The sequence below is a fragment of the Cibotium barometz genome, chromosome 2 (assembly GCF_041138505.1).
Source record: "Cibotium barometz isolate CiBa-2024 chromosome 2, ASM4113850v1, whole genome shotgun sequence".
Taxonomy (NCBI): domain Eukaryota; kingdom Viridiplantae; phylum Streptophyta; class Polypodiopsida; order Cyatheales; family Cibotiaceae; genus Cibotium; species Cibotium barometz.
In genome coordinates this window covers 67,905,639-67,927,481 of record NC_141047.1, presented here as the reverse complement: position 1 = coordinate 67,927,481, position 21,843 = coordinate 67,905,639, and the positions used below count along the sequence as shown (strand labels likewise).

Sequence of the window (21,843 nt, the reverse complement as noted above, 5' to 3'; positions counted from 1 at the left end):
TTCTTTACCGCAGAGATGGTAAGGAAGGCCATTGATAGGATGAAGACTGGGAGAGCATATGATCATGATGGATTGGTCGCTGAGCACTTTATTCATGCGAGAGACATGCTGGCAAAGCTTCTAGCAGTGATGTTCAATCGTGCTATGTGCGAAGGCTTACCCGAGACTTGGAGTAGGTCCACCATCGTGCCTATCTTCAAGTCAGGGGACCCTATGGAACCAGGGAATTATCGCACTATTATGATTGGTCACACACTAGCACGATTGTATGCATCCATTCTTGAGCAGCAGTTGAGTAGATGGGCAGAGAGAGTTGGCATTCGAGCAGAGGGACAGGCAGGGTTCAGGAGAGGTTTCTCTACTCTTGACCACATCTTGACTCTCCGGGCCATTATTGAGGAGGGCAGGTCACATGGGCGACGGATTTATTGTAGCTTTGTGGACTTCCGCAAAGCATTTGATACAGTGCCCAGAGCCAGATTGATGAGGCGATTACAGGAGATGGGGGTACCCACAGAGCTCATATGGGGGATTATGGCTTTATATAGATCAGTTGCAGGACAGGTACGCACCCCAGAGGGGGTCTCTACTTTGGTTCACTCCACTATAGGAGTGAAGCAAGGTTGCCCGTTATCTCCTTCACTGTTTGGTATGTATGTGGATGAGGCTTCTGACTACATTGAGAGATTGGGGGACAGAGGAGCCCAGCTAGCAGGTACATGGATCCCACTATTGTTATATGCTGATGATATTGTGTTGATCTCTGATTCCCCTGAGGGTATGCAGCGTCATCTGGATGCTTTACATGAGTTTGCACATGATAGTGGATTGTCTGTCAACCTTGGCAAAACCAAGGTTATGGTGTTTAACACCACGCCACAGTGGGTTAGGCGATCAGCTTCCACATTTACATATGGGCAAGAGATTGTGGAGTATACAGATGCATATACATATCTTGGGGTAGTATTCAGTGGGCCAGTGTTTTCGATGAGGAGAGCAGCAGAGACTAGATTGACTAGAGCACATGCAGCCCTGGGTGGTTTGGAGAGGATGTGTTCGCAGGTTCAGTTTCAGGAACCTCGAACGAAACTTTGGCTTTTTGACACTCTAGTGACATCAGCTATGCTTTATGGAGTGCAGATATGGGGACCTTCAGTGGGCCATCACAGCGCAGGCGGGTGGAGAGGTATGGAGAGGCCTTTGGTATCTATGATTGCTAGGATTATTAGAGCCAAGGCCGTGGTACCTCATGAGATTATTCGAGCAGAGCTGGCGGCTGCCCCTCTGGTGATTGAGGCTCTTACGAGATCAGTCTCCACACTAGCAGGAGGACAGGTAGACGTGGTAGACTCATGTGTGTACCTTCGGATTACATTTACGACTCCGCTAGGAAGATTTACTATTGCACAGGCAGCCAGGGATAGACTCACACGAGGGTATGCAGCTCTGGCCATGCTAGAGAGACAGTGTCACTAGGCACAGTTCTAGGAGCAACGCACGAAGGGGTGGTTGTTTGACACACTAGTCACCCCTGCTTTGATGTATGCTGCAGCAGTATGGGCACCTGGGCTCGCCACCTCCACATGGTCTCAGATAGAGAGGCCTCAAATTCTCATGCTCTCACGGATGATCCGCAGCAAACCCTCCGTCCCACATGACATTGTCCGGACGGAGTTTGCTGCACCTCCTATGCTAGTAGAGGCCCTCTTCCAAACGATCTGCTTCATACACAGGATCAGAGAGATGCCATCAGATCGACTCTCACATAGAGCTTTTGAGGCATCCACGCAGCTCGTAGATGATGGTATTCACAGATGATACAGTGGCTCACTCACCATGGTCTTGACATAGATCACCTGCCACCTTTCCAGTATGATATACATGCACCACACATCCAGCTCTCTCACAGTGAGAGGAACAAAGTCCTTCGGCAAGATTTATGGCAGCGATACACTCAAGAGACTTGGACTACTCCCAGTCAGCCTCTACCGCCGAAGATGCTATACTACAGAGATCAGTTTATGCGTATCTCAGCGGATGGATTCATACAAAGACCTGGATACATGCATGTGTACATGCCTCACAGTGCCCGAGTGGTGATTGGCGAGCTCAGAGTGTCATCACACCAGCTTCAGATTGAGGCAGAGAGGGCAGCATGGATCCCCAGAGCAGAGAGGATATGCTGAATATGTCAGGAGGAGGTTGAGAGTGAGGAATATTATGTATGTAGATGCACAGCATATAGTGTCATTAGAGAGAGATACACCACCATCTTGAGTGGACATCCCTCACTCCGCCAGATCATGAAGTCCACAGACCAGCGCAGATTTGGCCAGTTCTTGCTAGAGACACAGCGCCACAGAGAGAGACTGCTACGGACTCATACCACAGGGAGAGGTGGGCGACAGCTCCAGCTCATTGATTTCTTCCAGAGATCTATCCCAGTGCCTATCCTAACACAGGAGGGGGTTACATTTCAGCGCGCTGCGGACCTCCGAGCCAAACGTAGACCGAGAGCACCAGGCTACCAGACTCCCAGACTACATTTTGTCCTTTTTTTTTAAGACATCAAGAAGACATTGACAGTTGTACATTGATTTGTCTCATAGGTCGAGTTCGGCCTCTAGTAGACGTTAATACAGCTTTCTTTCTTTGTTTCTCTCTTTCTCTCTCTCATGGCGTGATGTTCCGCAACCCCCCTGCTCCCTGCTCGGGCTGGGCGTTGGTGGTCTCTCCTGCCCGCGCTACTCTGTGCTACCCGTCGCCCTTGCTCTGTGCTGTCCTGGCTGTCGTGCTGCGACTTCTTTGCTCGCGTTGCCATGTGAGTCCGTCCTTGCTCAGGCCCCCAAGGCAGCAACTAGGGGGAAATAGCCACAATGATCCTACAACAACCGGAGGCATATATCAAGACAATGGAGGACAACACCAAGAAGTTACTGGGCGAACAAAAGAAGGTGCTGAACAGGGTTCTAACCAACATGAAAAGAACTTGGAAGGCCTCCGCAAGGAGATACAGGGAAAGAACACCAAGATTGAAGAACTGGCAGCCCAGGTGAACCACCAGGAAGAGGTGATTCAAATGTTGAAAGAGACCCAGCTGCAACAAACAGGAATGCCAGAAGCTTCCCCAATGATAGGGGAACTCCGGGCAGAAATGGAAGCCCTAAAGGCTACGGTCAAGGACCATATAGTGGAGGAAGGGGAATTGAATATTCAGGAGGGTTTAAGGACTGACTTGGAGCTGTTGAAAGCTGCGAGTGATAAGCTGCGGGAAGAACTGCATACCACTAAGAAAGATTGGGTGGAGGTGGTGAAGAAGCACAAACCCCCATAGAGCATCAAACATGAGACTATCGAGGAGGAGAAACACAGAAAGGATAGGACCCTCCATGTGCGAGTACAGGGGCTACATGCGGGGGCTTCCCCCAAGGAGGATGCCATGACGCTTTGCCAGATGCTAGGAGTGGGCACGATCCCCCCCCCCCCCCCCCCCCCCCTTTGCAGATACATGGAGGGCAGGAAAGGATATGTGACACGAGAGCGACCCCTCATCATTAGATTCCCCAATGCCAACAACAGATTGGCCTTCTTAGACAGGCGGGCTGCTCTCAAGGGCACACAGGTGTACATGGGAGATGATCTCACTCCAACACAGGTGGCACAACGGCGTGAGGCGATAGTGACTGTTCATGAGGCCCGCAGAGAAGGCAAGTGGGCTATCTACAGAGATGGTAGAGTCATTATCACAGAGCACCGCAGATGATTAAGAGGGAGCGGTTTGTGGCTGGTTTGGAGCCAACGATCCGTCTGAAGGTGGAGCTGAAGAACCTAGATAGCTTTGAGGAGGCTGTCAGAGTAGCTCATGAGAAAGAGTGGAAGGTGAAGCGTCTGAGGCAGATGGGAATACAGGAAGAGCCGAGGAGGTTTGTGAAAGGGCCAGAGATTGAGAGTATGCATCCTGGAAGAAAAGCTGCTGTTGTTCCTAAACAGAAGGATTCTTTGAAGAGGGAGGTTCATGATGCAGTGGAGCTCATGAAGTCTTTAAGCTTGAATTGGATAGAGTCCAGAGTCCACGGGAAGAGGACGAGGCATAGGTGCTATGAAAAGGAAGACTGATGCATCATCTGATTCTGAAGAAAATTCAGCAGATATTGGAAGAGAGAGAGGGTATCTGAGTGATATGCAATGCCGGAATTGTGGTGAGTGGGGTCATATCAGTCCACAATGTGAGAGACCAGCCAAAGCTAATGGTGGTATATATCAATTGTTTATGGGAATGAGTGATAGGGTGATGGACCCTAGTATGCAGATGAAGGATGCAATTCAGCCCAATGTTCATGAAGTTCATGAGGTCACATTTGCAGAGCAGGATATGGGACAGATTAGCCTGTTGGAAATGGAGAAGCGTAAGGTTTCTAGAATCAGCCCTAAAGAGCTTTCAGAAGGTGAGGAGGAGGAGGATGGAAGTATTGATGATGCTGTGGATTGTGAAAGTGATGCTAATGCTGCGGAGCCTGATGTGTTTGAGTATGGATATGACTTGGATGATCTTTTTGATTCAAAAAAGAGTAATGATTTGCATGTGCCAGCACTTCAGCCAGTCAAGGTAGAGAGTGATGATCAAGGTGTTACTAATGAAGATACTATGGATGGAGTATGTATGGATGATCCGAATGATGAGTTGGATATTGCAGCCTCTGAGAGTGTGGATGGTGAGCTGGACTGTATTCTTGATAATGCATTGGATGATCTGTTGGAATTGGTTTCCTTGGAGAAGGTAACAAATGCTTGCATACCAGTTGTGCAGGAAGGGAGTGATAGTGTGACTGATGATGAGTTGAATGCTATTTTGGATGATGATGTGATGGATTTTGGATGTGCGGTTGCTGATCATAAGGTGTGTGTTCCTTGTCATGCCCAAGAGAATGAGTCGGTTGTGAGTAGTGGGAATGCATGTGAGGCTATTGTTGTTGGTCAGGGGGGCCAAGATGCTTTGCCTGGCAGTTTGGGGAGCTTGGACTTGGTAGGGATGCCTGTGCAAGATGTGGAGAATCTTGAAGGATCGCCAATGGTCTTGAAGCTAGAGAAACTGCAGGAAAGTGACAATGATGAGTCTGCAGTGCATGAAGTTGCTATGTGTGATGTTGATGGGCTGAAGGGAAATGGGTTAATGGTGGACACACCACATGTTGATGCTCAGCATATGGATGAGTGGTTTGGTCATAGTCTTAGTCTAGGGGGAAGCAACTAGTGATGTGGCCAAGGTAGTAAGCATGGTGTGAAAGCTATTTTGGGCGGCCATCTTGTAGCCCTTGGAAAATAAAAAATAGTAAACGTGGCCATTAGTGAAGAGACCACGCGGAAGAGTGAATGGCTGCCAACGTGAATTCTCGAAGGATGGCGAAGCAGCCGTGGGAGAGCGTGGCGAGTCGGCGCAACTGCTGACGGGTATGAGTGGAGGAGGCCGCTTGGTTGGGTTTTTGCTCTCTGGCGCAGCTGCAAGACAGAGAAAAGAAGAGCTGGGCGCAGCCGGAAGTGCTGGAGTAGACAGACGTGAGGTCTTCGCCGTGTGGAGAGCTGTGGGGCCTCTGGAGCGTGCAGACGTGGCTGCTGGAGGACCAACGTGAAGACTGGCTGGCATGTGGGAGCCGCCCAAGTGCAGCAGCTGGAGGAGCCGTCACAGAGGACAGGAGTGGGGCTGCGGTTGGTGATTAGCGATTGGTAGCCAAGGGGAGCCGCCTGGGGGTAAAAGGCAACGAAGAGGAGTTGACTAAGCGGAGGAGCCTGAGGGGTGACGACTGGCGCAGAGCACCCGACGACAAGAAGGCTGGGTGTATTAACATAAGGTGGTGGGCGACAAGGTGAGGGAACTGTCTGCAGAGAAAGAAGTAAACGGGTTGTGAGGGGGGGGCTCGCTGGCGTAGCCACAGGACAGAGCTGGTAGCGAAGGAACTGTAGGGGCTCTTGGGTGTGTGGCCGCCTTGTGAAGAGCAGCGAGAAGGCGGCTCTGGAGTGCTGAGAGAGCGCAGCTGCAGATAGCAAAAGGTGAGGAAAGCCAACGATGAAGTGGCCGTGGTGTGAAGCGGGCTGCTGACGGTGACTGAAGAGGCCTTAGTGGTGACTGGGCAACGAGCAGACAGAGACGAAAAAGCGTGGAGTCGCTAGTGACTGTGAGGAGACGGCCGTTGCAGCTGCAGAAGAAGGGTAGCATTGGTTTAGGTGGAGGCGGGTCATGGTGGCAGAGAGAGAGAGCACGCTGACCACTGCAGAGGAGTTGGCAGTGAACGAGAGTGAGAAGGGGCGTGTTGGGTTTGCTACGAACAGGGCTGGTAGCACGCAAGCAGGTTCTTTTGCTTGGGCTGGATATTGGGCTAGCTGCAAGTGTTGACAGCAATTGAAAGGATGCTTCTCTGGTGAGGTGTGGTTAGCAACCAGAGAGAGGGAGGTTCAGAGGTGTAGCTGAAATCTTGCTTTGAGGACTGGAAGTGTGCTGGTGGTGTGGCAGAGAGACCTTCAGCTGAGGTGCAGTGCAGTGAACGAAGGGGTCGGCTACAGAGAAGCAAGAGTGAACGGATTTGGAGCGACCAGGAGCTGGAGTGGACTGATTGCGAGTGGATGCCAGATAAAGCTGGTGTAGCAGAGAGACCTTCAGCTGAGGTGCAGTGCAGTGAACGAAGGGGTCGGCTACAGCGAAGCAAGAGTGAACGGATTTGGAGCGACCAGGAGCTGGAGTGGACTGATTGCGAGTGGATGCCACATAAAGCTGGTTCTAAGGATATTTGGGTTATCCATCTCTGTAAAGATAAAGGTCTGTTCTGAAATATAAGTCTTGTTCATGCTCTTTGGTCTGGTGTTCTGGTGTGTTTGCATGCGTGTGTGGAAGTGTGGCATTCTATAAAGGCGTAAACAGCTTTACCGCTTCCGTGCCATCATCGGCAGGCCCGCAGGATCTCGACTTTCCAGTGGCTGGTCGCCCACAGGGGCTCAGCAGCAGTTGGCACCTGGCTTGTTTACAGCAGTCTTCCGGCGGCCTGCGTCCGATGCGGCCACCCTATGGAGACACAGAGACATTGCCTTTGGGATTGCCCTCAGGCGCAGCAGATTTGGCTGCGGATGCTGCGTATTCTGGCCCCCCTCTCTCCAGAGGGTATGTTTACGTGGGGTGCCGCTGCTTGGTCGACTTCGACAGGGCCTGCTATGGGCTATGAGATGGAGCAGGACAGTCAGGCCATCAGATTCATTAGGGGCCAGCCTCGCCTGGTTCCGGCACCGGATTTCTCGTCCGCCAGCTGGACACAGGAGAGGGATTTACGATGGGAGCTCCTCAGCAGCCTGACCATCTGGTTCACCTGGAGGGCCCGGTGTTTCACGGCCTTTGAGGGGAGACTGGAGCCACCAGCAGAGACTGTTCGGGGGATCTGGCAGGAGTTGATCCACACCCTGCGAGGACAGTATGACCGCATCCGGGGCGACTCGGACGAGGCTATCTTGCGGCGCCAGGCCTTTCACACCACCTGGCGCAGCGGCCCTTTCTACACCTTACACACGGGATCCCCCCGTTGGCATTACAGGCCACCTGTTTGGCTTCCCCCCCCCCCCCCCCCCCCCCCCCCCCCTATTGTATGATTTAGCCCCTCAGTCCTTAGTACTGATGCTTGTATTTTGCAGCACCTAGGGAGAGTCTCCCGGGCTGCCTTGCTGTATTCACTGCTCTGTTTCTCTTATGAGCAGGAGAGATCTTTTGTAGCCCTACGGGCGTTTTTATATAACTAATGAAAGGATCTTTTCTCGGGAAAAAAAAAAAACGAGATTTGAATAATACAATAATAACGACACACTGCATGAATTTTGAAACCATATCCTGGTGGAGGACAGTGCAGACTTAGCAACAAGGTTGAGAGTAGTTACCACAAGGACCTCTAACTGTTGGCAACAACAAGACACAAGAGCACACCACAGACACCAGAGAGGTACTTGTTGCAGATGTTCCTGATAAACACTGAAGGTTGATCAGCAATCCAAGAAGGTCTTTGTTTACTGCACTCTCTGAAGCACTTGTACCAGCATCTGTACTTTTCATGCTCCTCAAGAACGTCCAAGCTGTGGCTGGGCTCTGCAAGACAAGGCCCTTCTGCAGTTCACCTAAAATCAACGAAGCTGCTAGCCATCCCAAGATTTTGGCTATTAGCTCTTCCACCTCAAACCTAGATTTGGAAAGGTAAATATTTTCCTTGGCATTTTCCCCGCCAATGTCCTCCAAGGAATATGCTGAAACAAAATGGTCTTTTAGCACCACGGTGAGTGCCCAAGTTCCAACTTCACATAAATAGATTTTTTCCTGAAGCAAAAACCAAAAGAGAATCAAGAAAGCAAAGAAATTGAAAAAACACTATTATGACAGGCTAAGTGTATGACTATCAAGCAAAAACAAGTCATATTATAAACCAAAAGAATACAAACTGCACTACACAAAGTAGGAAAGATAAGATATGCAATGAAAGAATTCAAGGAGTTTCCTGAGGGTACCAAACAAGCACTCATTACAACCATTGCAATGAAAAGATTTAGGGACTACCTTGGGGGGCCAGGGTACCTGAAATCCCTTCATTGCAACCATACAGAGCCATTGACTCATAGAACAATGGACAAAGAGAGTGGATGCTAGAGCACAACACAACAATACACAGCCCATGGTTACTCAAACTTTGTCCAGCCCGTAGACATAGAAATTAAACTACACTGCCATCTACATTCACATAGGCCAGTCAGCTAGTTATATGACCTCATTTCCCTTAAGATAGTTCAACAATTTAAACACCTGGCATCAGCATTCCATCAAATTGAGAGTGGGACAAGGCGAGATTAAGGCAGGTTGGATCAGCTACTATACATTTGAAACAAAGTCATTTCATGGAGGGATTCCCATATGGCACCTTTATGCTCAAACACACACACTAGGATGATGTTTTTTATACCCACTTTTGGAGCTATCTCTATACTCTACCATGTACTTTGTAGTTGAATCACAGTTTTGGATCCACTACAACCTCAGCTCATAGCCTTTAGAGCCTAGATAGCTTAGCCCCCATCATACCCTACTCAAGTTTATCCCAGTTCATTTCAGTTCATTTCATTTTACTTTGTACCCTTGATTATGTATCCAAAGGATGAGGATGTACTATTTTGGTTTCATAGGTCATTTTGGCCTTCTACAAACGTTTAATACGGCTTTCTTTCTTTCACACACACACACACTCTCTCCCCCTCTCTCATACACATACACTCTCTCCCCCTCTCTCATACGCATATAGGTTGCATACTGGGCCTCTAGCAGTAGTGCTCCATCCATAACACCCCCCCACTAGCTCAGTACTTTCATAGTTTATTTCATGTTCATTTTGTCCTTTTTTTTCCGGACATCCAGAAGACATTGACAGTTGTACATTGATTTGTCTCATAGGTCAAGTTCGGCCTCTAGTAGACGTTAAATACAACTTTCTTTCTTTCTTTCTCTCTCTCTCTCTCGAAGACATTGACAGTTGTACATTGATTTGTCTCATACGTCGAGTACGGCCTCTAGTAGACGTTAATACAGCTTTCTTTCTTTCTTTCTTTCTCTCTCTCTTTATATATATATATATATATAAAAGACGCCTCTAACGTCTCTAAAAAATACGAGTCTTTCAAGGCACGTACCATACCCGCCTCGTACCAAACGCCTCCGACGCTTCAAACAAAAAAATCCATCTACGACATGTTTTGTACAGACAGTAGAATGAGACCCCAGCATAGTCCAGTCGGAAATTATTAATCCCAATGAATGGGCGATTTAAAGAGACCCCGACGCACTCCAGTCGAAATACTATTAATCCCAATGAATGGGCGATTTAAAGAGCAGCTTGTGAGAAAGGTTTGTGTGTATTGAAAAAACAGGCTAGCGATGGTCGTGATCAAAAAAAAAAAAAGGGGGAGAAAGCTTCGGCGCTAGCGATCAAGGCTCTTACTGAAGATATGAGGATTTCACAGGTTGCACCTTGCAGAGGGTGAGGGTTTTCGAGCACGTGCATGGCACATAGATCAGCACCCGCCAAGGTGGCCAAGGAGAGTTTTGGCGGTTGTGGATTTGGGAGTGCCAACCTCTCATGCGGTTGCAGTGGGACCCTGGAGAGTGGACTTGGCATGATCCCACAGATAGGGTGGAGACTTTGGATGCCCCTTTGGCGGTTGTCTATTTGGGAGTGCCAACCTCTCATGCGGTTGCAGTGGGACCCTGGAGAGTGGACTTGGCATGATCCCACAGATAGGGTGGAGACTTTGGATGCCCCTTTCTTTGCATATACAACGCGGCTCGGCCGCAGGATCCAAATGCGGGAGATAGATAGCACACTGGCAGCAGCAACACATTGGGAGTCTCAGGGCCTATCATAGCGCTTCCTTTCAGACTTTTGGAAGAGGTTTTGGGACAGCTTTCAGCCAAGGAAGATCATCCTCTTCCTTTGGCTGACGGCACACACGAGTCTGGCAGTGGGTACTTGGCTGGCAATCAGAGTCTAGTCAGCACCTTGCCTGAGGTGCGGCCACCCTCAGGAGTCTCAATGACATTGCCTTTGGGATTGCTCGAAGGCTCAGTAGGTTTTGCAACGGATTCTTCGCATTTTCGCTATGGACAGGGCATCGACCCGGATCATCACTTGGGAAACTATCGCTTGGGTCACCGAGGCTAGAGTGGTCACGACTTATGAGGAGGATGGGGGAGGCCTCGCCCTTCAGGTCTCCCACCATCGTATTGCAGTAGTACTAGTCACAGCCCCAGCTATAGGTGTTTGGTGACCAGGCTCATGCCAACGATGGGAGATTTGCAGTAGCATAGCAGCCTAGCACATATGGCGTGCTAGATGTAGCGAGGCCATCGAGGGTACCCACACTCCGTTGGTTGAGACCATCAGGAGCATATGGCTAGACATCATTCACACCCTCCACGGCGAGTGGGGGAAGCTGCACGAAGGTTCTAACCGCATGCGGAAGCGGCGGGAAGCCTTCTTTAGACTATGGAGGCCTGGCCCTTTCCTCATAGATAGAGGCGGTGATCCCACTTGGCATTACAAACCACCTATGTGGTTCCCCCCCCTCCCCCTCCCCCCCCCCCCCCCCCCCCCCCGCGCCCGTATTATGTGATAGCCTTCTCCTCATAGAGCGACCAAACGGAGGAGAAGCATCTCTCCCCCTTATGATCACTTTTTCCCACCCTTATATGAGGCGAGTTTGTATTTAGCCCTTCCTAGTTGTACTTAGCCCTTTGTGGTTGTTCTTTCTTTAACTAATTGAAGGATCTTTTTCCCAGGAAAAAAAAAGAATGCGCTCCTCGAAGCATCCAAATATAACCTCAACATGAGTAATCATCCAATGCCTAAAGAATGGAGTTTTCATTGCTGCAACAAGACTTGATAACATTAAAGTCCAGGGTTGCTTTTGCTCCAACAAACTCAAAAGAAGAGAAGCTTTCCTGTCAATAACATGAAAGTGTAAATACTGTATATTGAGGCCACCATACATTCTTGGAGAACAGACCAAATGCTTTTTGAGTAGCCTGATCGGTTTTTTGCCCACCTTGGTATGCCATAAATATGCTAATCATGCTTAGTTCCGTACGTCGTACGGATCAGGCCGTACGTACGATTCGTACCGTACGGTGCCGTACGTATCCGTACGATCAGGTACGAGTTTTCCCTGTTTCTGCCCGTTGGAAGTAGCCGTTTTCTGCCCGTTTTCTCTGGCCATTTTTTGCCCCTTTTTTTGGCTGTTTTCCTTTCATCTCTCCTGAGTCCTTCTATAAAAGCCTCAAGAACCAAGCCTCTCCTCCATCTACTCCAAGCCTCTCCTCCACCACCCTCCATCTACTCCAAGCCTCAAGGACCAAGCCTCTACTCCAAGCCTCTCCTCCACCCTCCTCCAAGCTCCTTCCATCCCACTTGAGCCTCTACTCCAAGTTCTCTTCCTCCAAGTTCTCTTCCTCCAAGCTCTTCCCATACTTCTTCTTCTCTACGCTCTCTCCTCTACTCCACGCTTTAGCCCTTCTCTTATCCATCATGCCTCGGGAGAAGCATGAGGCTTTTGATTTGCATTGCCTCAATGTGGAGAAGGACACCAAGAAGTCCAACTCCCATCATTGGACATGCCGATATTGCGGCACCAGTGGTGCAACAAGGCTTCTCCAGCACCTTTCAAAGATTGGGGGACAAGTTGCCCCATGCAAGGAGATTCCGCAAAGCATTGCCGATGACATTTCGTGGAAGATGAGCGGCGGCTCAAATTCAAGTAGAGGAGCATCATCAACACATGCACCGGCACCACCACCAGCACCACCATCGGCACATGATGAAGCGGCCACCGGCTCTTTCATTGGTGTATCCTCCACTGCCACTTCCACGGATGCACGGTCCGCCTCCGCACCGGGCAAAAGGCAAAGGGTGGTGGAGCATGAAGGGGTGCAACCCTCTCTCCACCAAGTCACAGGTAGTGTGAGAGGTTCGGTTGCATTCCTTAAGGAGCAGCAACGCCTTGCGGAGATAGAGATTGCTCGCACCATTATTGAATGCAATCTTGCCTTCAATGTACTCCAAAAGGAGCAATGGAAGAACATGGTGACGGCGATTGCGAATGTGGGCCCATGTGAGGGGTGGACGGGGGTCTCTTACACGGCTATGCGCATGAGGAAGATTGATGAAGAGAAGGAGAGAATTGATCGAGCACTTGACCCGATTCGAGCCGCATGGACGAAGTATGGATGTTCTATTCTCACAGATGGATGGAGTGATCAAGGGAAGCGTGGCATTATCAACATCCTTGTGTCTTGGCCGCTTGGCACATACTTCTTGCGTGCGGTTGACACCAGGAGAAGGGGGAGAAAGACTACCGGGAGTTTCATCTACCGCCATATTAGGCAAGCGATCATAGAGGTAAGCATTATTTTACTTAAGTGTGGCTGATTTTGTCATTTGTGCAAAGCCCTCAACTCATATGATTTATCTACCATGTAGGTTGGGGCTCAAAACGTGGTGCAAGTCATCACCGACAATGCATCAAATTGTTGACGCATGGGCCGCTTGCTTGAGGCGGAATTCCCCACCATTGTGTGGACTCCATGTGCGAGTCATTGCATTGACTTACTCATGGAGGATGTGGCGAAGCTCGGGTGGGTGAAGAGGATTGTGCAACAAGCTACATCTATTGTCAACTTCTTCATGCTAAAGGTGAAGGTGCTTGCTATGTTTCGTGAGCATAGTAGGCTTGACTTGAAGAAGCCATTGGCCACCCGCTTTGTCTACATGTGGCTGGTTTTGGAGCGTCTATACGATGTGAGGCCCGCCCTTCGCCAGACAGTTGTTTCCACCATGTGGAACGAATGGGATGAGCACGTCACTGAAGAGGCCAAAGCCATGCAACGCTTTTGCCTAGAGGAGAGATTTTAGACTAGAGTCCTCTTTGCTATGACTCCATTCTATAGACTCTTGCGGATGACAGATTGCGAGGGGTCCACCATGGGCCTTCTTGTCCACTTCTTTAGAGCTGCCCTTGTGGTGTTGGAGGCTTGCACAGACATTACATTTGACGAGCGAGCACAAATCATGGAGATTGCACAGAAGAGATGGAGGTGGATGCACAAACCAATCCACGGGTTTGCAGCATTGGTACATCCAGCCTACAAGTCTCCAGTAGTTTGCACCGATAGGGAGCTTTGACAAGATCGGGATGCATATATGCTTCGAGCTGTGCCAGTTGATGAGCACAATGCCTTTCTAGAGGAGTTGGGCTACTATGTTGATCAGAGAGGTCAAACCTCCTTTTCGTCTCCCACTTGCTGGAGGAGGGAGTCACTTGTGAAGCCCCTTTTTTGGTGGGACAATTTTGGGTATGGACTAGAGCATCTCCAAGCCATAGCCTTAAGGGTCCTAGCCCAGGATTGTTCTACGGGTGCATGTGAGAGGAACTGGAGTTCCTATTCTCTCATACACAAGAGGATACGCAATCGACTGAGCACACGACAGTTGGAGCGGTTGGTCTACTGCCGCACTAACTGCTGTTTGATCTTTGACCTAGCAGCCCTAATCAAGGAATGTCAAATTAAGAACCTGCATAACTGAAATTCCTGTGGGAATGTTCAGATGGAATTTTCGGTCTGATGGACCATTATTATGTTAAGAATATGAATGAATTATTCTCTGATAATGAGTTTTGTATGTTCTTCTTGTAGAAGGGATCTTTATCCCAGGATTCTATGAGGGTTGACCAAACTATAAGGAACCCCAGAATCAGTTGGATCTAAAGTCGAATTTGAATTTTAAATAAAGTGGTCTTTTCACCTTAGTGTCTTGGTTAATTTGGAAAAAGGGACTTAACAAAAAAATTTGTATTGATAGGATCATGGATCGAGGTCGTTCGTGGTAGGAATTATAACCCCCAACTCAAAAAGGAAGAGCTTGACCCAGATGTTCGTAAAGCTCTTCATAGAGCTCAGCCTAGACCTTTCAAGGGTGAAGGGGAAAACTTGGGTGAGGTTATGGAGAAGTGTCTCTACCTGCGTTTTTGCATCAAATGGTGCGTTTTTGCACCAGAAGGTTTCCAAGAGTGTTTAGGGCTGAAAGAAGACTCCCAGAGCTTCCGCGCGTTACATTGGTATCAGAGCATCAGGCTCAGCCAAGCTAAACACTGATTCAGTCCCATATGATGGTGTAAAGGTCCAAGGTACAGGAAAGTACACGGATTCAAAGCCCAAGACAAGAACACAGATCGGGAAGAACTCCCAGGAGGTTTGCAGGAGTTTGTTGGTGGTGTTCCATAGTGCCAGATGGGGATGGCAGTTCCGTGAGCCAGATAGGTTCTCAGGTAACGGTCCCGAGGGAGGTTGATCCTCCAAGGGTGATGTGAGAGTGCCAGACTCAATTCCAGGAAAGAAGACCAAGACGGTGTTCAGAGTCAGGGCAGGAATGGATTGTGGACTAGAGGAAGACCAGATGCATAGATCTTCATCAGAGACAGAGTGGTTTGGAGAACAGGCCGGATTTTCAGAGAAAAAGGGTTGCCAGGAATGGATGATGACAGAGGGACTCCGGGACAAGATTGGGATGATGACAGTCATCCAAGAGCATGTTGGATTCCCGTCATCAAGTTTAGCAGAGGGGGATGTCATGTGCATCATAGATGCCATGGACATTCTCAGGGCTAGATCCAGAAAAGGCAACCAGATAAAGAGTAAGAACCAGTAGAAGATAGGTAGAACCAAAATGTAGGAGCTTTAGGTGTAGCATCTGAGGTGGACATGGAGCAGGACTTGGAGCAAGGCATGGAAGAAGCAGTCGGCTGGCCATGGCTGCAGATCCAGATACCTTTTTGTATCACTCACCCTCTTCACCTATTGTACGGAATTCCGTACCTAGTGGGTGTATTGTATTCAATTGCGATGTGAATCGGTAAAGTGCTCTCTGGCATTACTCTTTAATGATTATTTAACCGCAAGATTAGGGCTCTTAATTTTCCACATTCCATTGGTATCACAGTTGAGCATACCTTCCCACTCTGGTGGAAGAAGTCATGTCTTGTTCTAAGTAGCTATTAACGAGGATAATCAAGGATGGCTAATCGTTCACCTTCACATATGAGTGCCTCTCGAGGAGTTGCAAACTGGTCACCATCTTGAGTGCTTCTCACAAAGCACACCTGGCTGTCCAATTGGAGGTGGACCTACAACAAGCTATGGTGCATAAGGAGTAAGAAATGCAGAGACTCGCCCCCGTCTCCTTCGCGCCCCCCGCTCCCCCCCTTCCTCCGCATCCCGCACCCCTACCTGCCCCCGCCCTCCCCCCCCCCCCCCCCCCCTCGCTCCCCGCTGCCCCCCCCACCCTTTTTCTCCGCCTCTGCCTTCCACCCCTCCCCCTCTGTTTTTTCCGCCCCCCTCTGTCTTCTGCCCCTCCCCCTCTGTCTTCCACCCCTCCCCCTTTGTCTTCCGCCTTTCCCCCTCTTCCCCTCCCTGCTCCGCTTTTTCGTGTAGCTTGGTTCTTGCAGGACCCTCCGTTTTTTCACTTCGCCCTCGACTCAGCTTCAGACTCTGATGGAGGTTCCTCCCGCCCCACCTCAGAGAGACTCTTCCGCGGCCCCCTCGCCCGCCCCTGAGGATACCCCCATCAGGCTTTCTCTTTCGCGAGAAGAGGAAGCGAGCCTCACCGCAGAGGTGGAACGCCTCCAGGCACATTCCACCATCTGCCGTATAGTTGGCACTCGCCCCAACAGAGGGGAGAACGGGGATCTTCTCCAGGCCCGCCTTCTTGCAGATGTGGGCAAGATCCTGGACGTTCAGTTACTGGGCCGCGGACACTACCAGATTGAGTTCGAGACAGCCCAGAGCGTGGCCCAGGTCCTAGCCATGAGTCCCCTTGACATCAGGGGCGCTCGGACCTTCTTCAGACCTTGGCAGCATCGTTTCGACCCAGCAGCGGCGGCCGAGCAGGGAGAGCGCCTATTCCATGTCACAGTTTGCTTTCCTGGACTTCGCCGCGAGTACCTTCCGCTCCTTTCTGGGATAGGATCATTGGTGGGCTCAGTGCTTGAGACTGGTCCCACAGCAGGTTCAGTGGTGGCTAGAGCAGATGGCCTGCCTTCGGTCAGAGTTTTGGTTCCTAACATCTCCTCCCTTCCGAAGGTCATTCAGTTACCTAGGATAGGGGGGGGTGGATCGATCAGAGAGTGGAGTTTTCGGGGCTCCCGAACCAGTGTTTTATATGCAGGCAGGTCGGCCACCTGGCCAAGGCCTGCCCTCGCAGGAGACCCCGACCTTCACCGCAGCAGCAAACCCCCGATGGCCCGCCCACCACAGATGCGGCTCGGCAGGCAGCCTCCGGGACACCTGCTCAGCCCACAGAGACCTCGGATTGGCAGCCTGGACAGGGGCGCCGTAGAGGGAGACAGCCACAGCAGCATGCCCAGAGACTGACGCAGCAACAGTCACAGCCTCAGCATCACTGGGTTCCAGTGAGGAACAGCTTTGCTCCCCTCCAGGAGGAGACCCTAGCGCAGACTGAGGATCAGGAGATGCCAGCAACCCCCCCTTCGCCCCCATCCCCCCCCCTCCCCCGTCCCCCCCTCCCGCCTCGCTTCTACCTTTGCCTCCTCCCGTTCCCACTCCTGCTTTTTCAGCGGCTCCTTCCCCAGCCCCTTCTCCCCCCCTCCTCCCCCTCTGCTCGCCTCAGCTCCCCGGGAGGCACTGGCAGTACCCTGGCACTCACCTGCAGTCCGGCGAGCACTGAGCACCGACCTTGCCGAGCACCGCAGGAGACCTACCATGCTGATTCGAGCTTCACGGATATCCTCTATCCGCAGTTGGCTGAGTAGTCTCAACACTAGACAGAGATCACTCGATCCAAGTCGCCTCGGATGCGGTCATACTGTCCTCGCAGGGTGTGAATCAACTCCTGCCAGATCCCCTGAACAGTCTCTGCTGGTGACTCCAGTCTCCCCTCAATGGCCCTGAAACAACGAGCTCTCCAGGTGAACCATATGGTGAGGCTGCTGAGGAGCTCCCATCGTAGATCCCTCTCCTGTGTCCAGCCGACGGACGAGAAATCCGGTGAAGGAACAAGGCGAGGCTAGCCCCTAATGAATCTGATGGCCTGGCTGTCCTGCTCCGTCTCGTATCCCAGAGCAGGCCCTGACGAAGTCGACCAAGCAGCGGCTCCCCACGTATACATGCCCTCTGGAGAGAGGGGGGCCAAAATGCGCAGCATCCTCAGCCAAATCTGTTGCGCCTGTGGACAGTCCCATAGGTGCATTAATTTTATCGAACACGTGTTTCAGGTCCTAAAGAAGTACTATCAAGAACAAAGCCATTGGTCAAAGATAAGGCATAGAGATATTGCCAGATGAGCAGATGGCACCACATATATGAGAAAAGACCAGATGCACAAGTTCACTAGATGGGACTAGTACCTGGAACTCATGCAACACTCGTATTCCACACTTGAGGACAACTACGATATAAGAGGGAGGAAACGTAACTATTTGGCCCTCCTAGCTCTTTTCACATGGTGCATTAATTTTATCTAACACGTGTTTCAGGTCCTAAAGAAGTACCATCAAGAACAAAGCCATTGGTCAAAGAAAAGGCATAGAGATGTTGCCAGATGAGCAGATGGCACCACATATAGGAGAAAAGACTAGATGCACAAGTTCACTAGATGGGACTAGTACCTGGAACTCATGCAACACTCGTATTCCGCACTCGAGGACAATTGCGATATAAGAGAGAGGAAATGTAACTATTTGGCTGTCCTAGCTCTTTTCACATGGTGGAACTCATGCCGGACACTAGACAGGTTGATGAAAGCATGGGAACAGGGATCATGAAGTTGGCATAGGAAAAAGCACCAGTTTTGGTCAAAAAGCAAGGAAAAGCAAAAAAGTCAAATTAAGTTGACCGTTAGCCAAGGACACCATTGGAAAGAGGAGACTAAGCCAAATCAAAAAGCTAAGAGCCACTTTTCCAAAAAGCAACTCCAATGCCAAAAAGCAAGGCCCTGAAGCTAGAAAAGCAATAATTCAAGAACTTTGGCAAAAGATGAGGTAATACTTTATTATTATTAAAATACTAAAGCAAAAAGAGAAAGCAAAGCATAAAGTATTGCTTTTGGCAAAAAGCAAGGCCCTCCCCAAAGTATATAGGAAGCTAGAGCCCTCTTGTTTGGGTATAAAGTTTGTGGAGGAGCAAGGAGATCATCACCATTATCATCATCATCTTCATCCACTTCCCACCGCTACCGTCTGCGCCGGCCATTGCTACCGTTGATCTCCCATCTCAGCTCCACCTTACGCCACCCCCGCCCTCAACCGCCACTGTTGCCCGTGCCTTCTCCAGATTCCCAGAGAAAGATTTGCAAGCAGGCCCATACATCCGTTATCCAAGACAAGAGTTCCACCGCCATCTTAGTGTTCGTTTTTTTCGAGTACCTTCTTCAAGTTTTTCTTCAGTTTGGGTATTGAGCTTATTACTTGTTATCATTGAGACTTGGGATTTGATTCACATTCTGGATATTGGTACTAGCCCGGTGAGAGATTCTTGTGGGTCATCCTTGTGGTGCACTCGGCATCAGAGATCTTGTGCCTCGACATCGACTTCGACCCAGATTTCTACATCGACATATTGGTTTGATATTGTATTCATTGATTGTATTGGTCCTAGCTTGAAAAGCACGTGGTTTGTTCCTCAATAAATTCTCGAAAGGGACCGGGTCTATTCCCCGCTCAATGTGGTGTGCAAGTTTCCATTTCCCTTCTCTCTCTCCCCTCTCTATATATCTTTATCTCTTGGACAAGTGGTTGAATCTGTCACGGCACACCCCACTGGGCTTACATTATACTGAGGCCAACACATGGGGTGGGCCGAGACCCCCCAGCAGCGATTGTTGCCAATATCTGCAACTGTTAAACTAGGAAGACACCTCGTTACAAAGGAGACAATGAAATCACCACATAGTTCATTAGGGCCTGCCTAGGGGCTTCCGAAAATGTGTATGGCAGCAAGTGTGAGATCAAAGACCCAAAAAAGGATCACAGTCCTTTTGGGACTGCTCATTCATGGGATTTTGAAGCCACTCTTAATCTTTAATAATTGGTCACGATCAAAGCCCACCATACCGCACAAATTGGTTACCAAACAAGAAAAATGTGGCAGGTCAAATAAAACTCCCTTGCAAAAGAGGAAGTTAAAATCATTTACATTTGCAAAAATCATCAAAGCCATTGAAACAAGTAGACTAGAACAGCAGTAGAAAATCCACCAAAGTCTTTGTTGTCAGAAAATGCCCACCTGGACAGAATGGCATGCTGGTGGCGAGCTCTCAAGGATGGTTTTTAATGCTAATGGTCGAGTTTCACAAGTTGTAATGTTGTTTTCCGTTTCAACAAGCTGAATAATCCCAACAAAATCTGCTATCGAAAAATTCAAGTGACTTTGGAACTTCTTTCTTGCTTGTGAAAGACTGAAAGCAGTTCCTAAAATCCTGAGAAAAGGTTTGATGAACAAAACCCGCTCACTGAAAGTCGAGCTCTGTATCAAGGCACAGTGCAACAACATTGCCATTTTAGACAGCTCCTCAAACCCATCTAAAATCAGCCACCGTTTAACGCTTCTCCACAAAAGAGCATTCTCAACAATCTGGAAAGGCACAATCATGTCATTAAACAGTAAAGAATTTCTTCTTGGTGAAACATAAAAAAATATGGAAAAAAATATGTAATACAGATATTTTATACAAAACTACGAAATGATTTGATACATAAAGCAAAATTAAAGATCTGACAAGGAGATGAGCTTGGTATTATAGAGAGAACATACTAATTCTAAGGCACGTAATGCATTTACATACATCGACACCAATGTGTCTACAGCTGGCATGTCTTGAAGTGCCCTTTTCAGACATGTGTTAGCAAGCCGATCCACATGTCCCATCGCAAATGAGCATTTTCTTGCGTGTCCTTGATGCAACCAAACTCACGCATATAGCATGCATGTCAATCAAGTCATCCTTTATCATACTATAAACTTGCAGCCCATTACTTGCAAAGTTCATGTGGGTGTTTTGGCCAGTTCGTAAGGCAGATTGAATAATGCATGCATTAAACATAAAATACCCAACTTCACGTAAAATCATGTACATGTAAGAAATTGCAACTTGTGTGTCAACACAAAGAGCAAGACCTTCACAGAGAACAAGATCTAGCAAGAAAGAGTTTCAATTATTATTACAAACCAAGATTAGAATTGATGGCAACTCAAAGAGCAAGATTCACAGAGAACAAGATCTAGCAAGAAAGAATTTCAATCACTATTACAAACCAAGATTACAATTGTTGGCAACTGCCTTCCAGACGTGCGCTCCTCTAAGAGAACTTAGATGGTGATATGTAAAGACACTGAGACGGAGGCCGTATGCACTATGAAAGAAGGGCACACAAACCAATGAAGGTAGATCTCAATGTAAATGAAATGGAAGCTGTCTATAATGCCCTTGAGCGCATGTGCTAGGGTTTCCAAAAACAGAGGAAAAAAGTGCAGCGGAAATCAAACACAAGCACACACAAGTAGCCCTAAATCTATCGATTGTATAATGTACAATGAAAATGTTTACAACTGATTTTCAAGTACAAAATGTTACTGAAAATGTTGACTCCGGATCTCAGCCCCAAACGCTGCTGAAGACCACCCTTGTCCAGCCCCACACGAGAGAACGCACTCTACAGAAAGCACAACTGCTTGGTAGGAATCAGATGAAATGACTGAATATCCAACGCAATGTACATATAGGGGTCCTCATTCCAAGTATCTACTTCTCTCGGCCTGTAGAGGACAGCCACAACTTGCAGAAATGCAGTAGGTTTCACATGTGGCTGCTGCCCGACACATGGGCATCATTATCCAAGTCCACCCAACTGCTCCATAGTCTGCCAACTACTCCATATGCTGCCTCAGCGGATATGTCTACCAATGGCACTCAGGTACAGTTGGCCGACAGCAATACTATTGGTCGACTAGGAGCATTGGTGTCTATATTTATGTGGATAGCCAAATTGTCATATTCATCTCAGTGTTGAACTTCACAGAGCGTTGTTCTATAGGCAAAGTGCTAGCCAAGAGTGTACTAGTCACAAGGCTTTGATTTGATGTCTTCATTTCTAGCCACATCTTGTACTTGAATTTTAGTTGTATTACAGTTTACTACTTTATGTACATAATACAGAGGAGTAGTTTAGGATTCTTGTGTGTGTTGTATGTGTGATTCCGCCACTCTTCTATCTCCG

At 48.9% G+C, this 21,843-nt stretch overlaps 1 protein-coding gene across 1 annotated transcript in view; it reads right to left on the bottom strand.

The window, feature by feature from the left end:
* LOC147641387 (uncharacterized) overlaps nt 1–20,233 on the bottom strand; it is a 75,996-nt gene extending 55,763 nt beyond the window's left edge. Inside the window, exons 1-2 of the mRNA XM_086820931.1 lie at nt 19,853–20,233; nt 7,909–8,338 (exon numbers count right to left, since the gene is read on the bottom strand). Of these exons, the coding sequence (XP_086677057.1) occupies nt 7,909–8,338; nt 19,853–20,218 (796 nt within the window). The 5' untranslated portion in view covers nt 20,219–20,233. The remainder of the gene's footprint in view (nt 1–7,908; nt 8,339–19,852) is intronic.
* Between the last annotated feature and the right edge of the window lie 1,610 nt (nt 20,234–21,843).